This window comes from Equus caballus, chromosome 9 (assembly GCF_041296265.1).
Source record: "Equus caballus isolate H_3958 breed thoroughbred chromosome 9, TB-T2T, whole genome shotgun sequence".
Lineage (NCBI taxonomy): Eukaryota > Metazoa > Chordata > Mammalia > Perissodactyla > Equidae > Equus > Equus caballus.
In genome coordinates, this window is record NC_091692.1 from 81,004,284 (window position 1) to 81,029,742 (window position 25,459).

The 25,459-nt window shown below is 36.6% G+C and overlaps 1 protein-coding gene and 1 long non-coding RNA gene across 4 annotated transcripts in view; one reads left to right on the forward strand and one right to left on the reverse strand.

The window, feature by feature from the left end:
- The window catches only part of LOC138915445 (uncharacterized), a 50,895-nt gene that overhangs the window by 21,789 nt on the left and 3,647 nt on the right, over nucleotides 1-25,459 (forward strand). Inside the window, exon 2 of the long non-coding RNA XR_011421389.1 lies at nucleotides 8,662-8,825. This is a non-coding gene — a long non-coding RNA (uncharacterized lncRNA). The remainder of the gene's footprint in view (nucleotides 1-8,661; nucleotides 8,826-25,459) is intronic.
- ATAD2 (ATPase family AAA domain containing 2) overlaps nucleotides 1-25,459 on the reverse strand; it is a 66,557-nt gene that overhangs the window by 7,792 nt on the left and 33,306 nt on the right. For all 3 annotated transcript variants that reach the window (XM_023648918.2, XM_023648919.2, XM_023648920.2), the window contains exons 12-22: nucleotides 25,218-25,392; nucleotides 24,251-24,339; nucleotides 20,623-20,782; nucleotides 19,783-19,873; nucleotides 18,816-19,130; nucleotides 12,199-12,331; nucleotides 11,641-11,827; nucleotides 10,744-10,929; nucleotides 4,327-4,462; nucleotides 2,902-3,098; nucleotides 2,178-2,337 (exon numbers count right to left, since the gene is read on the reverse strand). In XM_023648918.2, the coding sequence (XP_023504686.2) occupies nucleotides 2,178-2,337; nucleotides 2,902-3,098; nucleotides 4,327-4,462; nucleotides 10,744-10,929; nucleotides 11,641-11,827; nucleotides 12,199-12,331; nucleotides 18,816-19,130; nucleotides 19,783-19,873; nucleotides 20,623-20,782; nucleotides 24,251-24,339; nucleotides 25,218-25,392 (1,829 nt within the window). The remainder of the gene's footprint in view (nucleotides 1-2,177; nucleotides 2,338-2,901; nucleotides 3,099-4,326; nucleotides 4,463-10,743; nucleotides 10,930-11,640; nucleotides 11,828-12,198; nucleotides 12,332-18,815; nucleotides 19,131-19,782; nucleotides 19,874-20,622; nucleotides 20,783-24,250; nucleotides 24,340-25,217; nucleotides 25,393-25,459) is intronic.

Here is a 25,459-nt window from a genome sequence, read left to right on the forward strand (position 1 = left end):
TTGAATGCCTGGATCAGCCCCCTTCACAGGGCAGTAGGTTGCAATATTCACACCCAGGTTATAGCTGACAGCAATAGCTACCATATCAGATGGGATGTTGCAGGGGGCTTCTAACATGGCATCTGGGACTGAAGACAGGCAGGGCACATCCAAGCATTGGTTTCCGAAGTGTGGCAGCACTGGCATTACCTAAGAACTTCTCAGAAATGCAAACTCTCAGGCTCTACATTTACAGAATCACAAACTGTGGAGATGGGGCCCAGCAATCTGTATTTTAACAAGTCCTTTAGGAGATTCTGATGCCTGCTAAAGTTTGAACACCACTGGTCTAAAGTAATTTTATTTTATTTTATTTTGAGGAAGATTAGCTCTGAGCTAACTACTGCCGGTCCTCCTCTTTTTTGCTGAAGAAGCCTGGCCCTGAGCTAACATCATGCCCATCTTCCTCTACTTTATACGTGGGATGCCTACCACAGCATGGCGTGCCAAGCGGTGCCATGTCCGCACCCAGAATCCAAACCAGCGAACCCCAGGCCGCCGAGAAGTGGAACGTGTGAACTTAACCGCTGTGCCACCGGGCCGGCCCTAAAGTAATTTTAGATTGTCACAATGAACAGAAAGAGAAGCAGCAGCAGCATGATTGCAATGAAACAGAAAAAGCCCTCTGCCTCCAGGGTAAATGCTTCCTTCTTTCTACAATTAAGAGGTGTTCCCAGCTTGGTGGCCTGTTTTCCATTGTTTAACTCCAGAACTCTAAATTATCCAGAAAAGCCAGGGAAGGAGGGACAGAGGACTGGGAAGGGAAGAATAGTGGATTTCTCAACTGTTGAAGAAACTCTCAGTAGGTTCCTATGCTAATCAATCTAATTGATAAGTACTACCAATTTACATTCATGCACCACATAACATTTCAGTCAATGACAAATCACACATACAACAGTGGTCCCATAAGATTAGTACCATATAGCCTAGGTGTGTAGTAGGCTATACCAACGGGGTTTGTGTAAGTGCACTCTATGATGTTCACACAACAATGAAATTGCCTCACAATCCATTTCTTAGAATGTATCTTCATCGTTAAGCGACACATGACTATAAAAACCAAAAGCCAATGTACTGGAGGAGAGAGTTAATGCAGGAAACACAACTATTAAAAAACATATTATCCACTGAAAGAGTTAAGGACACTGCCTCCATAAAACAATTTCTAGAAAGCTAGGGAAAAGAAGCACTTGAGAAAGAATGTTTTTTGGAAATGGACAAGTTTATATCAAATATGTAGATATCTGAATATATCATATCATTTAAAAAATCTCTTACTTTATAAATTTTATTAATAGACTGAGTAGGTAAGGGTGGAATGAGTATGTGCATAGAAAAGGGCTGGAAAAATATCCCCAAACTTAACAGTGTTCATCTTTGGAGAAAGTAAATGGGGGACTTAGTTTTTAAAATATTATTATTACCAAGTATTACACTGCATTACTTTTTTAATAAAAATTATAATGGTCTTAACCAAGAAAATCCTTTCAAACCTATTTTATTACAGAGAAGTGTTTACTTTTCCACTTTTTGAGAAAGAGCACTGCTAACAAAGAAAACAAGCTAAGTTGTTATGCAATTTTTGTGTCCCATTAGAGGATATATCATGTAATTGTTGATAAACACAGAGGTTTTGGAATGAAAAAAACCTGTATTCAAATTCTGCCTCTACCACTTCCTGGGAGTGTGACTCTGAATAAGTTTTTTTTTTTTTTTGAGGAAGATGAGCTCTGAGCTAACTGCTGCGAATCCTCCTTTTTGCTGAGGAAGACTGACCCTGAGCTAACATACGTGCCCATCTTCCTCTACTTTATATGTGGGACACCTACCACAGCATGGCGTGTCAAGTGGTGCCATGTCTGCACCTGGGATCCCAACCAGGGAACCCTGGGCTGCTGAAGCAGAACGTGCGCACTTAACCACTGTGCCACCGGACCGGCCCTTGAATAACTTTTTAAACTTCTCTAAACTTAATTTTCCTCAACTATAAAATGAGGGGTAAGGTTGTTGTGAGAATTAAATGGCACTGTGAATATAAAATGTTTATAATATAGCACCTGACATAAAATTAACCCTCAATAAGGGGGTCAGCAGCCCCCATTCCAGCCCCTGAAAAAAAATCCACTAATGCTCACCTCCAGGATCTCGATCTGGATTGTATTCTAAAGCATTACTACAGATTAGATCAATATCACTCAAATAGTCTTTCACAGTCAGATACTTGTGGAGATCAATTTTACTGATTACAGACGAAAGGTCCATTGGTTGCTTTATTACAGTGACATAATCAGGAACCTAAAATTCAAGCAAATGACCAAATCATTAAATTAACTCTGAACATAAAAAACATTTGACTTAAGTTTCTCTTTCAGGGAATATAGGGGAGAGAGAATGAATATGTAAGAGATAATGACAATATATTAATACGAAATCTTTGACTCTATTTAAGGCTGGTTTTGTTTTGCATTTACTGCTACTCTTGGGCACCTATATCTCCAGTAACATCCTATACCACTTTCTTCATCCAAATGCCACCCATCCTTCAGTGTCAACTTAAGACCTCACTCTCCAGCTCACTCTAACCATGTAGGTCAGAATAATGTCATGTAGCATTAAGACATTCTCAAATTGCTTCTAGAACGTCTGGGTTGGGCCAAAGTTCGTTGCCTAGTCTCTGTAGGAAAGGAAAATGCGTTACATAGCTCTTGAAGTCTCCATTTGTCTAGGACACTACTTAACATGTTTCTGTACAGAAAAAACAAGTTAATAAAATAGAGAAGAAATCACAAACAATTCAAATATTCTGATTTTGAAGCATTATAGTTTAGAACACATTTGATACAAAGACTAAATTAATACCTCATCAGGGTCAACAGGCTTAGTAAATACTCTGAATCGCTTATCAATAGCAAGCCTATGTGTAACATTTCTTAAGAAAATCCTCAGTTCTCTAAATGTATCTTCTTCTTGTTCTTCTAGTCGTTTCACTTCTTCTGCAGTCAGTGGTCTTGGCTCAGGTGGTGGTGCTACTGGAAGCACCTCCAAGGCCTGCAAAACTTCACATAATAGAAGATTTTAGTTACTACACTCCCATCATATTAAATGATTCAGTGCACACAGCAACCAGGCTTTCAGGAGTTATCCTCCTTACATCTGCCAGAACTCAGAAGATTTGGAATACTAAAGTGCTACCATAATCTCTACCCCTACATCCCCCCCAGCAATAACTGATAACTTGTCATTTGGAATACTAATTCCTAAATCATCCTCTGTTCCATTTTAGGATCATTTAAGAGACTATTAAAACTTTGAAAATGCATTATTTCCAAGAATATTCTAACAGTGAAAAAGACTTTGAACTAATAAAGAATTGTGATATGTTTTCAAATATAACAAAAGTTTAATTTTGATTAAACAGATATGCACCGACTACTCAGGATTAAAAAGGGGCTATGACAGTGCTGCCCCAATAAGATTACAATCTATTGAGTAAGACATATAATCATAACATCACCGCAATGTCATGTAGTATGAAAAAAGTACAGTGGGTCATAAAGGTAGAAAATTAATTTTGCCTCGCTATACTAGGGAACAAAAAATGAGTTATAAAGGATGAGTAGTTCCTTAGGCAGACATGGGCGATGGGTATAGAAACAATACTGAGAGAAAGTAAGTATTAACGAAATTATGAAAGGGCAGGAATATATTGTGTATGGTTTAAAGATAAGAGTGCTTTGTAAGGAAAGAGGTGGGGGAAAGGAGGGAGAACAGAAGTGCCAAAAATGGTTTGGAAAGACAGATGGGGGCTATACTATGAATTCTGGCTCAAATTCCACATGCATTGGGGCCATACTATGAAAGGCTGTGTGTGCTTTAAGAACTTTAGTCTATTTAATGGGCAGCATAGAGATTTTTAAGGAGAGGATCAACCTCATGACCAAGGTTTTTCTGGTTTTTTTTAAAGATTTTATTTTTCCTTTTTCTCCCTAAAGCCCCCCAGTACATAGTTGTATATTTTTAGTTGTAGGTCCTTCTAGTTGTGGCATATGGGATGCTGCCTCACCATGGCTTGATGAACGGTGCCATGTCTGTGCCCAGGATCCAAATGGGCAAAACCCTGGGCTGCCGAAGTGGAGTGTGTGAACTTAACCACTCGGCCATGGGGCTGGCCCCCATGACCAAGGTTTTGAGCTTACGTTCTTAGAAGATGGCAGTGCCATTAACTGATATTTTATTCCCACTTCCTTGAAATTATTAGATATTAACTTTGATAGAAGAACTAACCTGCTTTCTTTTTTGATAGAGGAGGCTTAGCAGCTTGCTTTAGAATTAAATCTTCAAAAAATTTTGTCCGTTCTTCTTTACCAGGTAACTGGACGTTAAAAATTTCTCCATAATCACGAATAAATAATTCTTGCACCTTAAAAAAGAAAGTAAATGCATTATGTATGTATACACACACATGCTATGTATGTGTCAATTATTCAACACAACCGTAGATTATACACATTTTTAATGACAATCTAAATTGTGTATTAAAGAAATTATGTTTTAAACAAATCTTTTACATATGTTGCATTTACATAAAAACCATGTATGCAATAGATTAATAACCAAAACACATGGGATCTTCTTTAAAACTAAGACTCCAAACTATAATTCATATGGTAACTAATTTGGTTATATTTTACTTAAAAGGTTTTGTTGAGATCAGCTAATTCACTTACACAGCCAAAAGTGAGATATGAAAATAAGCAGTTGTTCAATAAGAATAAAAGCCAGAAAATAACAAATGTTGGTGAGCATGTGGAGAAATTACAGCCCTTTGCTGGTGGGACTGTAAAATGGTGCAGCCACTGTAGAAAACACTATGGTGGTTCCTCAAAAAGTTAGACACTGAATTACTGTGTAACCCAGGATATATAGCCAAAAGAATTGAAAGCAAAGTCTCAGACAGACACTTGTATACCAACGATCATAGCAGGATTATTCACAACAGGCAAGAGGGAGAGACAATCCAGAGGTTCATCACCAGATGAACGGATTAACAAAATGTGGTACATACTTATAATGGACTATCATTTGGCCTTAAAAAGGAATGAAATTCTAACAAAAGCTACAACATAGATGAACTTTGAAAGCATTATGCTAAGTGAAATAGGCCAATCACAAAAGGACAATACTACATGATTCCACTTATATGAAATACCTGGAATAGGTAAATTTGGAGACAGAAAGCTATTATAACAAAGGTTACCAGGGGCTGAGGGGAGGAAGGAACGGGGAGTAATTGTTTAATGGGTACAGAGTTTCTGTTTGGGATGATGAAAAAGTTCTGGAAATGGATAGCAGTGATGGCTGCACACTGTGAATATACTTAATGCAATGTACTTGATGCCACTGAACTGTACACTTAGAAAAATGGTTAAGATGGTAAATTTTATGTCGATTTTACTGCCCAAAAAAAGAATAAAAGCAAAACAGATGCCAAAAAGATGTTTCTAAACAAACCTCTAGACCTTTTCCAATATTATTATTAGAGGATAGCAATGTTTATTCCTTGTAGGATGCTTGTGTGCTTTATTTAGGTATCTTTGATAGCGAAAAGTTTACATTCATAGCTTTTGAATTTTCTGCTTTGCAGGGCCTTCCATGCTCCAAAATCATGAAAATGTTTTTCTCTAATACATTATGATATGAATATTTTCCTCCTGTCTCAACATCACTTATGAAATAAATCTCTACTTTTGCTAATTCATTTATTACCATGTATACAAGAGTCTACTAATGGACTGTATTCCATTAATTTGTCCATTGTGGCCCAAATTCCAGAGTTTTATTCACTAACTTTGTGATATGCTTTAATATTTGGTGGGCCAAGAACCTCCTCGTTGCTTTTTCAAAATTTTCTTGGAAATTTAAGCACTTTTTTTCTTCTACATTCAATTTTAGAATCCACGTATCTTGGGATTTTTATTGGAATGCGTACCTTTCCCCCCTTTCTGTGGTCTGGAAGTTATATGTTGTATTTCTATTCTTTTAAGTTTTAACAGACATATCGAAGCTGCTTTTTCTACCAAACTGTAAGGTTAACCAATATCTACATATCAGACAAAAATCTGAACGTGCTTTTACTTTCTTCTCCTCCTTCACTGTCTTTCCTGTCATTTCAAGTTCAGACCAAGACCAACTTAGATTTAGTTTCATATTCTTTAAAAAAATTTTTTCTATCACAATTTGTGATGTTTTACTGTTTTCTTTGATCAATGCTGGTTATATGCCACTTCTGCAAAATAAAAATCCAAGAGGAGAAATAATCCTTTAATAATTCTTTCAGTCAGAGGTTTACGGGTAATAGCTTCTTAGGCATTGCATGTTCAAAAATATCTTCTCTCGCACTCAAATGCTAACTTTCTTGGGCAGAAAATTACAAGTTCAAAACTATTTTCCTTCAAAACTTGAAAATGTTGCTCAGTTGTCTCCTTAGAAGCAAGTGTTATCAATGAAAAGGGAAAAGTAAATTGGTTTTCAGTCTTTTCTAGTAATATTTTTCTCCTGGCAGATTTTTAGATTTTTTTCTGTACTTTTGGGCTTCTGAAATTTTATCCAGATGTGGGCTTTCTCTTTTTTTGAGGATATCAGCCCTGAGCTAACTGCTGCCAATCCTCCTCTTTTTGCTGAAGAAGACTGGCCCTGAGCTAACATCCATGCCCATCTTCCTCTACTTTATATCTGGGATACCTAACACAGCATGGTGCGCCAAGCTGTGCCATGCCCGCACCCGGGATCCAAACCTGCGAACCCTGGGCTGCCGAAGCAGAACGTGCGAACTTAACTGCTGTGCCACTGGGCCAGCCCTGATGTGGGCCTTTTTATATCCATCAGTTAGAACACAAGAGGCCTTTGAAATCTGAAGACGTATGCTATTCTTTAACTCTATGAAATCTTCTATTATGTGACTATTTTCTCTTCCACATTTCTTTTTTCCTCCCATAAATCTCATTAAATAGATGTTAGACCTAAATCTAGCTCCTCTGCTTCCTTTAACTTTTTCCTCACTTTTCAATTCTTTGTTCTTTTGTATCACACACTGTAAGAGTTCCTGGCCTCATGATCTTCCATCTTGCTAATTCACTCTTCATCTGTGTCTGCTCCTTTTCAGCACTGTGGGATTTATTTGGAGGGAATTATTTCATTTATAACTCCAACTGGTTCTTTTCCACAACAGCCTGTTGGTGACGCATGGATATGATTATCCCCAGAGTTGTCCTTCCTCAATTGCATACTTAGATGCTTTTTCTGTTTATTCTAGCTTCTACTTCCAGTGATTATGGAAGAAGCTAGACTATATCGGAAACAGCATGTGCTTGTAATTTGTCCTTGGGGCACAAGGGTTCCCCATTCCTCCTGATATCAGCAGCCATAGATAAGTCATTGCTCTGCTACACTAGTCCTTGAACCCACCATCACTGCTCTAGATGAGGACAAACAACTCTGCTGACTGTTGGCTGGCATGGCCAGAAGTGAAGAAAGCCAATTATCCCAAAGTTGTCCAAGGGCTCTTTCGATTCGTTCCTAGCACTGACACAGAGTTAGAAACCACTCCCATCTTTCAAAGCAGTCCTTTCACGTTCATGCTTTGAACTGTGGTTAACCTCATCAATCTAATCCCCACTGCTTTATCTTCCATGGATTCATGAAAGTTTCTAATCCATTGACGACATTCTTCCCCATTTTCCCATACTGCTCTGAGTTGTTAGGGTCCACTCATTTTTGACTTAGAGGCTCATGCATATAGGTAGCCTGACTGCAGTTATGAGATAGACAAACTTTAATGTAGCTAATAATGGTACACCGTATTTCTCATATATTATAGCCCAATGCTATACAGACAGTATCATTGAATTACTAATCACCAAGGCTCAAAGTAGACTTGCTTATTTGCATCCATATAAACTAGATTATTCATTTTTTAAAATGAGCAATTTCTGGTCCTGTGCCCATTCCATCTTACTATACAGTGTGGTACTGGGGTACTTTACCCATTTTACAATTGTATGCTTAGGAAATATTACCCTAAGGAAACAGAGAAGCTATCCTTTAAAAACGATCTTTAAGTACAGAATTCCCACATTCTTGATAAAGTTATCCCATATTAAACTGATTACAGTTTTCCAATCTCCCCACAACCATATAAAGAAAGTTCAGCTAGTCTCTTGTTATCAAGAGTATAAACTTATTATCTTTGTTTTTAATTTCAAAATGACTAACAAAGTTTTCACCGACAGTGAGTACAATAAGTCAATGGTATAACGTGGCTATTAAACAGCATTTTTTCTTTACTCTGTTAATCAGAACACTGCTAGAGTACTTAATTCATTCTGGGTACAGCCTTTCAAAAGGAATATAAAGAGAAAGACGTTCAGGAGAGTGACTAGAATTTTGAAGAAACTAAAAATATGTGTGATGTGTGGCAGAGCCTGCTATTACCATACTCCATGTAATCTTCTTTTTGGGCACACTGCTATCATATTTCCTATCTCCCTTATACTTAGGTACAGCTATGTGACTGAATTTTAGCCAAAAGAATGTTAAGGAAATAATATGCATCACTTTCAGATGAGGCCATGAATGGGCCACTCCTTTCAGGCTGAATGGAATGAAATCAACCTGAAAAGCCATGTGATAAAAATGAGAACGCTCTCTCAGTTCGAGTGTCTGAATGACTGCATGGGGGAGAGAAGACCTGCCAATCTACTCACCTGCCTAGTATTGTTAAGTGGGTAAGAAATAAACTTCTATTGTATTAACAACCTTAAGGAATATAGCATATCATAGAAGAAATGTTTAGTGTAAAGAAGCTTGGGTCAGAGTGGGCAGAGAGAAATGAACATAAAAGAATATTCAAATATACAAAGAATGACAGATTAGGCAGGTTTCATATAGTACCTGGAAATAAACAGAGATTAAGCATTGGAAGCCTCTCAAAATAAGCTGATTTTTTAGGAGTCAGAGCTAACAAAGTGAATAGTGAAGAAAGTGTTTCCACAAAGGTGGGATATCCACATAAAGGAGAGTCCTGAACTAGATGATTAATTAAACTAGAAACCTTTAAGACCCCTTCCCACCCTAAGAGTCTGTAACATATACTTATTGTTCATTTCTCAGCGTATTCAACTTACAGGAATAATTCACAATCAACTACTAAAACAGAGTGATCAGGGACATAACCTGGTCTTTTGATAACTCTGAGACCTCATTTCCTTCTCCTCTGCCCTTCACTCATTCTAGCCATCCTAGCCTTCTTGCTATTTTTCCAACAGACCCAACACAATTTTGCTTCAGGGCCTTTGCACTTATTTTTCCTCAGTCAGGAACCTTTGTCCTTCAGATACTCAAATAGGACCCTGCCTTACCTTTTTCAGGTCTTTGCTCAAATACCATTTTCTTAGTGAGGCCTTACCTAGCCTATTTAACACTGTGGCCCTACCGCACTCTTCTGGCACTGTTTAGTTAAATTTTTCTCCATAGCATAGGTTAGTATTATATATTTTATTTATTTTTGTTTGTTTCCCCCTCAACTAAAATGTAAGCCCTAAGAGGATATGAATTCTTGTCTACATTGTTCACTGCTATATTCCCAGTGCCTAGAACCATGCACAGCACAGAATAAACACTCAATAGATAGTTCTTTAAGAAAACATTTGAATTTATCTTCCTACTACTATTCTAAAAACTGTAAAACAATTTTGTCAAAGCTATGGAAAAAAGTATTAAATTCACTCATTTAAAAAAAGCCACAGAAGCCTAGTATCTGCTTCCTATGTGCTGTGGGGACAGAGAGGTAGAAAAGAAAGTCCCTGACTTCATGTACTTTACATTCTGCTAGGAGAGACAGAGTCAAACAAATTAATATTTAATGGCAGGTAGTAATAAAAACAATGCAGAGTAAGGGAAAAGAGAGTGATGGGCAGAGGAGCTATTGCTATAATTGAGAAACCGATCAGGGAAGGCCTCTCTGAGGTGATCTGGGCAGAGACCTGAGAAAAAAAGGATTATGCCAGGCGAATATCTAGGAGAAGAGTATTCTACACAGAAGAAGCATGAACTTTTGTCGTCATTGGTAGTCATCTAAGTAGGACAGTAATGATACTGTCAAAAATTTTAAATGCGCACACTCTTTGACTAAGCTGCAGTTATTCCACTTTTAGGAAGAGATGCTAGAAAAATTCACATAGTAATGCTCATAGAAATTATAAGCCAAGGATGCTCACTGTAGCAGTTCAATAGAAAAAACCTGGAAAACAAAATACCTATGAACAAGGATTTGAATAAATAAATTACAGTACATCAAGACAATGGAAAAAGCCATGCTACTCTTAAAAAGAATGTGACTTACGAATTAGAAAATACATAAAATATATAAAGCAAACTGCAGAAGAATATGCATCATACAATCCTATTTTTGTAAGAGAAAAAAACTGATAATGTAGCCTTATTATATGCATACACTTATATACACACCATCCTGCCCAATAAGCACATATACCAAAAGTTAACAATGGTATCTTTGATAAGAAAACTCTTCCTTATCATTTTATTCACTTTTGTAGCACTTGGAACTTTTACAATAAGTTCTTATTACTTTGGTATGAATAACTCTCTTTTTAAAGTATAATGATTTTCTTCCCCATAAACTACCTCTTCTGGCAGAGCACAATGGGGTTTGTCAGAAGTTGCAAGTAGTAAAACCGGAGCAAATGAAGGAATATTCTGTAATAACGTGGTAAATGTGGCTTTGAGTGTTGGTCCAACTATTTCCCACCACAAGTGAATATGAGGAACATACACTATACTTGGTGCAGTTCTCTTAGCTTCACGAATCATCTAGTAGAGAAAAAAAATTACATTCAGTTAAAGAGTCAGCACATAAGTAATGCTAGCTTTATTAGTCTCGAGCAATGTTTTACTTTCCAAAATTATCATATAAAGTCCTCAAGTTTTCAAAATGCTTCCCTCAATCCCACAATCTTATTTTTATTTATTTATTAAAAAAATTTTTTTTAAATTATTGTAGTAACATTGGATTCCCACAATTTTATTTCTGAATGTTTTGTGCAAGTCTCATATTTAGGAAAACATAATTGCTTCAAGCAATTAGAAAACAGCTCAAGAAATCTACAAGACTTTTCTGTTGTGGTAACCAAGGTTAAATATAAATATAAAAATAGCAAACACAGAAGCAGCAGAATATCTGAGTACTTAAAACAGAGCAGTCACTGTTTTAAGTACTTCACTCATTTAATTCTCACAACAGCCACACAAGATAAGCACTATTATTATCTCCATCTTGCAAATGTGGAAAACAAGGCAGAGAGATCTAATAACTTTCCTAAAGTCACACAGATGTTAAGTGGTGTAAATGGAATTAAAACCCATACTCTTTAATGTCTAAGCAATAACGCATAGTTCCATTTTATAAACCTGAAGTTAGAAAGACAAAAAAACACAGAACAAAAAGAACGCAGCAATTCTAGATTCTGTCTCAAGAAGACTGCTTTGTCTTACAGCTTATTTGTCTGGACAACAATAAATTACCTGGGCACACGTCTCTTCAGGAGATGTAGCACTGACTCCAAAAAGAACAGGAATGTCTAATGTATATACTGCAAATTTTTCCAAAGCATGGATGACAGCTGGTGCCAAATGAGAACCCTGCCCAAATCCTGGTTCTCCCACTATCAATATTCTTGGTCGAAAAGACATAGGCTGATAACAAGCATTTCTGAAAGAAATGAGAAATAGAGTATGTTTTAGAAAAAACAGAGGTTTACATTTTCCTCCCAAATTACCAATTATGAACTTTCATAAGTCAAAAGTTTTGACTACACAGCCAGCCCATCATAACAGCACAGCTGAGACGGTTTTCGGAAACAATCAACCTCCACAGATTTTTAGGAATACTTTATACAGTGTATAGGAATACTTTATACCGTGTAATTTCTACTATAGCGACAACTGTAACAACAACAAAATTTCTGATAAGTTAAAAAAACAGCAGATTAGTTGGCATCTTTTGTCTTTTCAACCACCACCTCATTTAGTTTTAGGGAATTTACACACCAAAAGATATATTTATTTCCAAGGGAAATGTACCTATTCAAATGAAGAAAATTAAAATTTTCTTTAGGCTTATTAAAGGATTTTTGAGAAAGTCCATTTTCATATACTGATGAAACATCATCATCACTGTATGCCAAGTCACTTTCTAGCAGAGGACAAGAAATATCTATAAAACAAAAAAATTGTATATTAGTAACTTTTCAGGATTGCAAACCAAATCTTTAATACTTCAGTTAGCAAATCAGTGTACCTCGATAAATTTGTATTTTAAGGATCAAAAATATTTGTGTAGATATGAATAACAAATAAATACAAAAATGCATTCCAAACTTAAAATAGATTAAGTTAAAGGCAATCTGTGAAGTAAATTTCCTTCAAATATCCAGGCAAAGCATGACCAAATTCCTTTCATTTTTTATTGAGGAGGATTAGCCCTGAGCTATCATCTGCCGCCAATCCTCCTCTTTTTGCTGAGGAAGACTAGCCCTGAGCTAACATCCGTGCCCATCTTCCTCTACATTATATGTGGACTCCTACCACATCATGGCTTGCCAAGCAGTGCCATGTCCGCACCTGGGATCTGAACTGGCAAACCCCGGGCTGCCGAAGCAGAATGTGCAAAATTAACCACTGTGCCACCAGGCCAGGCCCCCAAATTCCTTTTAAGAGGCTCTTTATAAAGAAACACTTCCGGGGAGTGACATCAGCGACATGGTGGAGTGAGCTCACCTGGGACTCTCTCCCCTCCAAAGTACAACCAAAAGGAACAACCGCATTCCAACAAAAAAATCCTAATAGCACGGAAATCATCAGAGACCCACAGCAGCCAAACGACGGATGGCGGAGAGGCTGGAGCTGACCTCGGAGGAGCTGGAACGGGGTAAGAGAGAACTTTGCTCCCTCCCCTAGAGCCTGGGATCCCTGCTGCCGGAGGTTCCATGAGGGAAGGAGTAGGGGAGGGGCTGCACATCCGCGGGATTGTCCAGGACTCCCACAGGCCCATGCAGTGGAAACCCTCTAACGAGGGAAAGCTTTTGCGTGGGAGGACCCTATCAAGCCAGGGCCCTGGGAAACCAGAGAGCGAGCGCTGATCGGAATGCAGGTCGGCGTGCAAGAGAAAGTGCCCCTCGTCCCCCAACCTGCGCTGTGCGCCGCCATTGCGGCTGAAGTCAGAGGGCTCAGAACACGTGCTCTCGACCCCTATCTAGTGGCAACAGGCTGTAACTGCAACCGAATAATAGCATTATGCACAAAAACCGCTCCTCTACCATCCAGCAATTTATAAAAGCTCCAGACCAGAAGGAAAACAATAAAAACACAAAAGTATGTCCTGAGGACTTGGAAATAGGTAAACTAAATGACAACGAATTCAGAATAGTTATCATCAAAAAGCTCAATGAGGTAAAGGGAAATATAGACACAAGTCAAGGAGTTACTTCACAAAAGAGATTGAAACTATGAAGAAGAATCAATCAGAAATACTAGAGATGAAAAATACAACGGATCAGATAACAGAGAATACAGATTCCCTGAATGCCCTTGTAGACACCATAGAGGAGAAAATTAGCATAATCGAAGACAGACAGACTGAATGGCTCCAGATAGAGGAAGAAAGAGAACTACGAATTTAAAAAACTGAAGAAAATCTCCAAGAAATAGCTGACTCAATGCGAAAATGCAACTTAAGAATTATCGGTATTCCTGAGGGCATAGAAAAGGAAAATGGAGCAGAAAGTGTGCTCAACGAAATAATAAAGGACAACTTTCCAAATCTAGGGATTCAGAGAGAAATATGTGTGGAGGAAGATTTCAGATCTCCTAGATTTGTCAATGTAAAAAGACCCACTGCAAGGCATATAGTGGTAAAAATGCCAAAAATGAATGATGAAGAAAGAATACTCAGAGCAAGAAGGCAGAAGAAAATAACCTACAAAGGAACCCCTATCAGATTTTCAGGAGATTTCTCTACAGAAACCTTACAAGCTAGCAGAGATTGGAATGACATATTCAAAACATTAAAAGATAAAAATCTTCAGCCAAGAATAATCTATCCAGGAAAAAATATCCTTCAGATATGACAGAGAAATTAAATCTTTTCCAGACAAACAAAAGCTAAGGGACTTCGTAGCCACAAGACCTCCACTACAAGAAATCCTGAAGAAGGCCCTCATACCTGAAAAAAGAAAAAAAGGGAGAAAGGGGTCACAAAACACAGAGTAGGGAGACAAATACATAGAATCAGAGTAGTATAGCAAATATTCAACTATAGCATTAGGATAAAGGGAAGGAAAATCACCAAAGCAAAGACAATCTTATCACTCTAACCACAAACTCACAACACAAGTTGGAACAAGAGATGAAAATAATGATTTAGGAGGGGAGGAGGAAAGGGACTGAATCAGTTTAGGCTAAGGAAGTAAGAGACCACTAGAAAAAGGACTATGTTATACAGGAGATTCTGAATACAAACTTCAGGGTAGCCACTAAACTAAAAAACACAACACAGACACAAAACATAAATAAGGAAAAACCTAAGAAACCCAGCATAAGAAATTGCAGAAGTCAATGGGTAGGCTAAAACACACAGGACAAGAAACAAAGTAAACACAGGAAAACCGGAAAATGAGCGACAGAATGACAGCATTAAGCCCTCATGCATCAATAGTCACCCTCAATGTAAACGGATTTAACTCTCCAATAAAAAGACAGAGTGGCAAAATGGATTAACGAACAAGATCAAACAATCTGTTGCCTCCAGGAAACGCACCTCAGCTCCAAGGACAAACACAGGCTCAGAGTGAAGGGGTGGAAGACAATACTCCAAAGCTAATAGCAAACAAAAGAAAGCAGGTGTCGCAATACTTATATCAGACAAAACAGATTTCAAGATAAGGCAGGTAAAGAGTGACATAGAGGGCCAATATATACTGATCAAATGGACACTTCATCAAGAAAAAATAAAGCTTATAAATATCTATGCACCAAACACAGGAGCCCCAAAGTTCATAAAGCAACAATTAACAAACCTAAACCCCACTCACATCAATGGACAGATCATCCAGACAGAAAATCAACAAGGAAACAGTGGAGCTAAACAAAAAGCCAAAACAGTTGGACTTAATCAACATATATAGAACACTTCATCCAAAAACAGCAGAATACACATTCTTCTCAAGCGCGCATGGAACATTCTCAAGGACAGCCCATATGTTGGGAAACAAGGCAAGCCTCTACAAATTTAAAAAAATTGAAATAATAACAAGCATCTTCTCCGATCATAATGCTGTAAAGCTAGAAATTAATTACAAGAAAAAAGCTGAGAAAGGCACAAAGATGTGGAGACTAAACAATATGCTATTGTACAAGCAATGGATCATTGAAGAAATTAAAGAAGAAATAAAAAAATACCTGGAGAGAAATGAAAATGATAACATGCCATACCAACTCACATGGGATACAGCAAAAGCTGTATTAAGAGAAAAATTCATTGCAATACAGACACATCTTAACAAACAAGAAAAATCCCAAATAAGCAATCTTAAACTACACCAATTGACTTAGAGAAAGAAGAACAAACAGCCCAAAGTCAGCAGAGGGAGAGAAATAATAAAAATCAGAGCAGAAATAAATGCTACTGAAACAAAATAGGCAGTAGAAAGAATCAATGAAACAATGAGCTGGTTCTTTGAGAAGATAAATAAAATTGACAAACCCCTAACCAGACTTACAAAGAAAAAAGGAGAGAAAGCTCAAATAAACAAAATCAGAAATGAAAGAGGAGAAATAACAACAGACTCTGCAGAAATAAAATGGATTATAAGAGAATACTATGAAAAACTATATGCCAACAAAATGGATAACCTAGAGGAAATGGATACATTCTTGGACTCCTACAGTCTCCCAAAGCTTAGTCAAGAAGAAGCAGACAATTTGAACAGACCAATCACAAAGAAAGAGATTGAAACAGCAATCAAAAGCATCCCAAAGAATAAAACCCTAGGACTAGATGGCTTTCCCGGAGAATTCTACCAAACTTTCAGAGAGGATTTAATACCTATCCTTTTCCAGCTATTCCAAAAAATTAGGGAGGATGGAACACTTCCTAACACATTCTACGAGGCCAACATCATGCTGATACCAAAGCCTGACAAGGACAGCACTCAAAATGAGAACTAGAGGCCAATATCGCTGATGAACACAGATGCAAGAATTCTCAACAAAATTTTGGCAACCCGAACTCAGCAATTCATCAAAAGGATCATACATCATGATCAAGTGGGATTCATACAAGGGACACAGGGATGGTTCAACATCTACAAATCAATCAACGTGATACACCACATCAACAAATTGAGGAATAAAAACCACATGATCATCTCAATAGATACAGAGAAAGCATTTGACAAGATCCAACAGCCATTTATGATAAAAACTCTGAACAAAATGGGGATAGAAGGGAACTACCTCAACATAATAAAGGCCATATATGACAAATCCACAGCCAACATCATACTCAACGGGCAAAAACTGAGCGCCATCCCCCTGAAAACAGGGACGAGACAAGGATGCCCTCTATCACCACTCTTATTTAATACAGTACTGGAGGTTTTGGCCAGAGCAATTAGGAAAGAAAAAGGAATAAAAGTAATCCAAATAGGGAGGTAAAAAGTGAAACTCTCACTGTTTGCAGTCGACATGATCTTATATACAGAAAACCCCAAAGAATCCATTGGAAAACTTTTAGAAGTAATCAACAACTACAGCAAAGTTGCAGGGTATAAAATCAATTTACACAAATCAGTAGCATTTCTATATTCTAATAACGAACTAACAGAAAAAGAACTCAAGAACACAATACCATTCACAATCGCAACAAAAAGAATAAAATACCTCAGGGTGAATTTAACTAACGAAGTGAAGGACCTATACAACGAAAATTACAAGGCTTTTCTGAAAGAAATGGATGACGACATAAAGAGATGGAAAGACATTCCATGTACATGGGTTGAAAGAATAAACATAGCTAAAATATTCATTCTACCTAAAGCAATCTACAGATTCAACACAATCCCATTCAGAATCCCAACGACATTCTTTACAGAAATGGAACAAAGAATCCTAAAATTCATATGGGGCAACAAAAGACCCCGAATTGCTAAAGCAATCCTGAGAAAAAAGAACAAAGGTGGAGGCATCACAATCCCTGACTTCAAAACATACTACAAAGCTACAGTAATCAAAACAGCATGGTACTGGTACAAAAACAGGTGCAGAGATCAATGGAACAGAATTGAAAGCCCAGAAATAAACCACACATCTACGGACAGCTAATCTTTGACAAAGGAGCTGAGGGCATACAATGGAGAAAAGAAAGTCTTTTCAACAAATGGTGCTGGGAAAACTGGAAAGCCACATGTAAAAGAATGAAAATTGAGCATTCTTTTTCACCATTCACCAAAATAAACTGGATCAAAGACCTAAAGGTGAGACCTGAAACCAGAAGGCTCCTAGAAGAAAATGTAGGCAGTACACTCTTTGACATCAGTATTAAAAGGATCTTTTTGGACACCATGTCTTCTCAGAGAAGGGAAACAACAGAAAGAATAAACAAATGGGACTTCATCAGACTAAAGAGCTTCTTCAAGGCAAAGGAAAACAGGATTGAAACAAAAACACAACCCACTAACTGGGAAAAAACATTTGCAAGTCATACATCCGACAAAGGGTTAATATCCATAATATATAAAGAACTCACACAACTCAACAACAAAAAATCAAACAACCCGATCATAAAATGGAAAGGAGACATGAACAGACATTTCTCCAAAGAAGATATATGGATGGCCAATAGGCACATGAAAAGATGTTCATCATTGCTGATCATCAGGGAAATGCAAATCAAAACTACACTAAGATATCACCTTACACCCATCAGAATGACAAAAATAACTAAAACAATGGTAACAAATGTTGGAGAAGTTGTGGAGAAAAAGGAACCCTCACACACTGCTGGTGGGAATGCAAACTAGTGCAGCCACTATGAAAAACAGCATGGAGATTCCTCAAAAAAATTAAAAATAGAACTACCATATGATCCAGCTATCCCACTACTGGGTATCTATCCAAAGAGCTTGAAGTCAGCAATTCCAAAAGTCCCATGCACCCCAATGTTCATTGCAGCATTATTTACAATAGCCAAGATGTGGAAGCAACCTAAGTGCCCATCAACAGATGATTGGATAAAGAAGATGTGGTATATATATACAATGGAATACTACTCAGCCATGAAAAACAGAATTGTCCCATTTGCAACAACATGGATGGACCTTGAGGGAATTATGTTAAGTGCAATAAGCCAGCTGGAGAAGGACAATCTCTATGACTCCACTCATATAAGGAATTTAAACTTGTAGACAAAGAGAACAAATTAGTGGCTACGAGGGGAAAGGTCGGGTGGGGGGTGGGCACAAAGGGTGAAGGGTTGCACCTACAACATGACTCAGAGACAATAATGTACAACTGAAATTCCACAAGATTGTAACCTATCAACTCAATAAAAATTAAATTAAAAAAAAGGAAACACTTCAGCGATGTATAAAAGATTTAGCTTTACTGATAATGAAAACTAAATGGGCACCCAAGTTTCATACCTGAGTCTAATGCTTTATTTGTTCTGATTTCTGCATGTGGAAATACTCTCTGCAGGGCTTCGAGGATCTTGTGAACAGTGCCTTGCAGGAGTGGTTTCACAATGGTGGACAGTGCCTGCCCAGGTGATGTCACAGCTCTTTGGGAGGCTGGTATCATCTTGTGCATGGCTACCTCAAAATCCTTAGCTGAGATATTAATTGAAGAGAGATCCAACTGCAGTTTCTCACTAGTGGTATATATCTGTGGGTAGCGGCGACGTAGAGCACATAAAGCAGCCTCAGAGCATATCGACTTAATATCTGCACCACAGTATCCTATTCAAGGCAACCACAAAAATGGTAAAAGTAAACCACTACCCTATTAGCATAACCATGGTTAAAATAAAATTGAAAATCAGCATAGCAATATAGTAGCAAAATATTTAGGAGTAATAAAGCTAAAATCCCTCATGCACCCAATGAACTTATATGGTGGTAATAACCATCAAGAGATCAACTTTTGTGAGTGAAATATACAAGCACTAAGTACAGCATGGGGCCAAGAGCAAGAATTTTAAAATCAGACAGAGTAGGTTCAAATTCCAGTTTGTCATTTACTAGATGGGTGATCTTTGGAGAATCATTTATGATTTCTCAGCAATTTTCAACATCTGTAAAATGGGGATAATGCTATGTATTTCACAGGAATGATGTGAGAATTACTTGAAAGAATATAGGTAAATACTTAATGAGATGATCAGAAAAATGTAAAGAGCAAAGACAGCTATTATTTTTATTGTCTACTTTGCTCTCCAAGTTCCCTGATAGCCAATCTGTCAAATACCTCTATTCGATATCTGGGATTTTTTAAGAAGAAAACATGTCACAAATATGAGATGAGAAACAAATATAATCTTGCAAGACTACAACTTGTTCCATCTTTGAAACGCAAATAATATTTCTTTTTAATGCTTAAAGCAATGTTTACCAACACAGTTTTCTGCTAGTTCTTCTAGAAATACGTCCAGTGGTTTAGGATTCCAATCCCTTGTGTGAATCTTCAGAATTTCTTTTCGAGCCTACATACAAAAACAATTTCACTTTTTATATCTATAATAAAGTGGTATTCAGATTAGAATTTCAATTTAAAATATTTTACCTAAAATTGTAAAGAAATCAATACCTAATATAAACAGAAATATGAAATGGTAAAAATGAAAAAAAAGATGTATTTTTAAGACTTTAAAGAATTTATGTTAACAGATTTACATTTATAGTGCTCGAGTTCTATTCATCATAAATGTGAATGAGAGAAATTAAATAACTACTCAACTATTGTTCATTCTGGTACATAAGAAGAATTGTTTTAAAAAGTACTGACAGCTCTACCCATATTTTCCTGCTTGGTTCTCAAAAGATTAAGTGGCTTTAAAATAGCTGGGGAGGATTATATGGTGGTACCCATGAAAAAGCCAAAGCTAACAAGTTGACTAAGGACTGACTGTTCATTAGGTCATATGCTCTGAAGCAAAATAAAGATGTATGATTAACATCCAAAGGCTGTGCTCAAACTGAAAGAATTTTAAGAGCATTTTTAGGGAGGCATTATTTTATTTAAAGAAAAGAATAAGAAACCATCTGAGTTCTTTTCTTCTCTTTAAATAAAGTAATGCCTCCCTGAAAATACATACAAACATGTTTGGATATTAATCATACAGCTTTGCTTCAGAACATACAAAACACAGTCTTCAAATTTTCACTGTACCAAGACTTTTTCATGATAAAGGCAACATATTTTGTTAAAATTTGAGTGATGTTAAATTCTTACATCTTTATCAGGTAGGCTGAAAAGGAATTCTCTGTCAAAACGACCAGGCCTTCGTAAAGCAGGATCAATAGAATCCAGTCTGTTGGTAGCACCAATGACCACAATTTCTCCTCTGCTGTCCAGTCCATCCATAAGAGCTAGCAGGGTGGAAACAATAGAACTAAATTTAAAAATAAGAGAGAAGAGATTAATCAACTGAATCTTGAATGTATCATTTCTTCTTTTAGTAAGATTTAATACATTAAACATGTGAATGAATTTTCTTAGTGCATCCCACGACTTTCAATGGATTGAAAAAAAAATCTGTAAAATAACATACTAAATAGCATGTAGAGAGTAAATCAATAGAAAACACAGATGGTCTTTAGAATGCCAAAAATAAATCCTGGAAACCATTTCACAAAGGAACTTGAGAGTTCCCAAACAAGGATACATAAAAAAAATACCAGTAAGTACTGAGTAGACAAACAGTATCTAAAAATTATAAAATGTTCCATTGTGTACACATTATCAAAGGACCCCAAAATAAAATAAAATATACATAAAGCATAAAAATAAAGGATTTTAATTACATTTAAAATTTTTTTACCACGGAGAGTAGTAAAATGGTCTCCACATCTTCATCACCCAGTTTCAACAATTAACAATATTTTTTTATGTCTTTACCCACTAGCTTGAAACAAAAACACTCAGAAAGATCATTTAATCCATAAATATTTCATGTTAAGTACTTCATGTATGTATTTCTGAGATAATGCTAAAAAACTCCCACATTACAATGATACCAATGTAAATGACAATAATTCCTTAATTTCACTGAATATCCAGTTTTCCCTAATTATATTTTTATATTTGATTTGTTCGAGCAAAGATGTACACACTGCACTTAGTCAAACGTCCCTCAGATCTCTAACAGTTCCCAGCACACCTCCCTCACTTCTTTCTTCCTCCATGCCATTTCTTTGTTGAAGAAATGGGGTCATTTGTTTCGTAGAACTTCCTTCCCACATTCTGGATTGGGCTGAATCTTTCCTGATGGGGTCATTTAACTTAGCCTCTATTTTCGTATTCCCTGTAAAATGGTAGTTAGTTCTACAAGTTTGATAGATGTAGGTTAAAACTATTTGGACAGCATATTTCATAGGAAGATACCATGTACTTCCTAAGTATATCTCAGGAGGCAAATAATACCAGTTTCTCACTTAAGATCAGTGGTTGGGTTTAGGCGAGGTGTTATATCAACTTACTCCACTCATCATAAACTTCACTGTCAACCTTTTTACCTTACTGTTTTAGCAATCATTAACAATTATTGCTTAGATCAGGGTTTCTCAACCTTGGCACAACTGACATTTTTGGCCAGAAAATTCTTTGTTGTGGAGAGCTGTCCTCTGTACTGTAGGATGTTTTAACAGCATCCCTGGTCTTCACCCACTAGATGCCAGTTGTGGCCCCCTTCAACAGTTGTGACAATCAAAAATGTCTCCAGACATTTGCCCCCTGGGGGCAAAATCACTCCCAGTGGAAAACCACAGGTCCAAAGCCACTATTTCATAAGGTATTGCAAAATGGTGATTTTCTAATTCAATGATTTCCTTTCTGTTTATTAACTGTGATTTTCCTATAAAGAACAAGGTTACTTCATCAACTATTAAATTACCCCAAATGATGGTTACAGGGCAGGAAAAAGAAATGCTTGATTCATTCCCTTTATCAATTTTCAGAGTAATGAATCACTATCTTAGCAACTTCTGGAGTAACAAATGTTTTTTTAAATCAATAAAAACTAACAGTTTTTATGTATTTGATGCATTTCAATCTATTGCAGTCATTATTATTTTTGACGATCAAATTGCCCCATCTTTGGCCAGTGGAAACTCCCTCAAAATTGGCTATGTCATTCTGATATGACCCCAGTAGTCTTCAGTTGCTTGTTTCCATGTATTACAGGATGTTCCAGGCTTGTCTTATTTCCTGCCTCAGTTCTGCAATCCACCATCTCTGCTAAGAGTCCTACTATTTAAGGATCACATTCTGGGTGCTAGGAGTATGAAGTGCTTACCGGATTGTGATTGCTTCTAGGCCTTTTTAGTGTCCAGAGCTAGAAATTATTTTTTCTTTTAAAAAAAAACCTCATCATGAGTTCATACTTATATTTCCAATTCAAAATAAAGATTTTAGGGTTTTAATTTAACTTATTTTATATTTGGATCCTTTTAGACTAAAAATCTTACTTTCTAATGCATTCACATAATTACTTATTTGCATTATCCTACAATATTATTACTAACAATAAGATAATACGGTTTAATCACATTCAAAGTGCTACCTTCTAAAAGCCTGAGTTTAACAACAAGGTTTACTCTGAGATTTTTAAATTCTTTGGGGGAAAAAACTTGTACACTAAGTTTCTCTTAAAAAAAAAAAAATATATGTGTGTATTTGAGATGGCATGTGCTTGCTAAAATTACTCTATAATTTTTGTTGCTAAAGTTTCTCCAATTTCTTTAGAACTGTTCCAAAATACAGTAAGTACTCAATTACTTGATTGTAAAGTGATGACAGTATTGTAATTGTTTCTCCCTATTAACACATGAATACAGTATGGCTGATGATGGAATGTGGACACATACAGACATAGCTATTTTTACCATACTACTTAACATTTTAATTTACTCAGAGCAACAAACAAAATTGTACAGCATCAAGTCAAAGGAGGCCACGAGAATACAGTAAATATTGTTAGATGTTGGAGAAGACAGAACCTCCCTATCACTCACATTATTATATGCTGTTCCTCTTTTATATTATCTACAATAAACAAACAATACTGGATATATGAAGGCACACAAACATTTGCTTTAGGGTATCCCAAATTAATTAAACAATTACAGACAATTCATACGACCATTTGAAAAGAAGCTCTGAAAAAGTGAAGATGAACTGGGATTAAAAGTAATTTAAATTCAAGTTAAGGCAGTGCCACTAAGGAGAAGTGCTCCCTTGGGTAAGCAGGTTATCATAGGGAAGATGTAATTTTCCCATCCTGAAATGAGGAGGTTGGGCTAGTTTTAAAATCTTAAACTAGTAGTAATGCGCTAAGACATATTTTGCTGGGCTCAGACAGTGTCTTAAACATCCAAATTTGTTGGCAACATTTAAAGATATTTCATACAAAAATCTGAATATAAAGTGTAAGAAAGAGAGGAACTTTGTTTTTCAAGTCTGAGTCAGCTTCTGCACTTCAACAGTAGGCTGGAGCTAGAAACAACTGGCTATGCTCTTATGACTGGACACACCGCCATATTCTCAACCATAGTCCCACTCTCACCACGGGCCTGCCTCACTCATTTTATTTGCCTTACCTCATTGGACTGTGGGCACTTAAGTTTTGTATCACACGTTAAATCTGTAACCAACATTTTAATGCTGTGCTTGAGAATATCCTGCCACCCAGAACACATTCATTTTTTCTTTTTGTACTATATACTGGGGTTCTACTACCAAAAAAAGGGAAACTACTGGTTCGTAAAGTTTCTTTTACCATTTAACATTCTATCCCTCATATAACATCAACATAGTTCAGAATGTAGGAAGAAAGGCAGAAGTGCCATCAAGCAAGTTTTACCTGTGAATTTGATCTTGCCTGCTTGACCGTACTGGAGCCAGACCATCGATTTCATCAAAGAAAATAATTGATGGGCGCATCTGATAAGCCTAGAAAGTAGGTCCGGTGATTGCACATTATCATGAAAAACTTCAAATATATAGACTTACTATAAACCATTTTAATCCATTTTCATTCCAACTTGCTTACTAGCATTTATTTATAGCTTATAAATCTAAATGTAAATTCAAGAACTATGTTTAAAGATCAGACTAAATTATATTAACACAGTTCAATTTTATTTGCATTCTCAACTGGCAATATTCAAAATACATACTCTACTGGTTATATACCTTAGAATTCATATAGCTTTAGTTATTGGGACACAAAAAATATCTAAAACACCAACTGTTAAAGTAAGACAAAGAATAGAAGACAGTGATATGGCATTCCTCCATGTCAGGATGGGGAAACATTTAGCAAGATGCTACAGCTTTTTTAAAAAAAATCTATTTCTGTAAAGTTAAAATAAAGAATCTCAGTGAGTTCCATAAAGAGATTTAAAAGCATCTGCAGCAATGTGCCTCGGTAGATTAGAATGTATTATCTCACAATGTGCTGTCAATACAATCTGGGATATGAAATTGAAAGCCACTCTAGGGCAGAACTAATCTTCAGTTTGCATATTGAGACATAACTCACTACTATTGTCTCTCTAAGTATGAGACTATCGCTCGCTCTCTAGGTATGGGACCTAAGACTCCAAAGAACTTAGATCCAATTATTCCTTTCTCTTCTTACTATAAAACTGTTCATCGTAGGTCAGTCTTATCTTGACATACAAAAGAAAATAATCTAGAAAGATATTTGGTCTAATTCTTCTGAGTTTATTTCTATGAAAAGTGATAAAGTGCAGGCTGTATCTAATCCTTACATACTTACATCTACATTGATTATAGACCTATATAGATAAGTTTTAATATCATACCTGATCAAATAGCAATCGTAGCTGTCTTTCAGACTCTCCTACCCATTTACTCAGACAGTCAGCACCTTTCCTCATGAAAAATGCTACTCTCTTATCCCCTTGACTGCACTCATTGGCCAGTGCTCTAGCAACCAGAGTTTTTCCAGTTCCAGGTGGACCATAAAATAAACAACCTCTGTAAAAGAATAAGTATTATTTTAGTTATACATTAAAAAGTAGACTATTTAAACAAAATGAGAAAC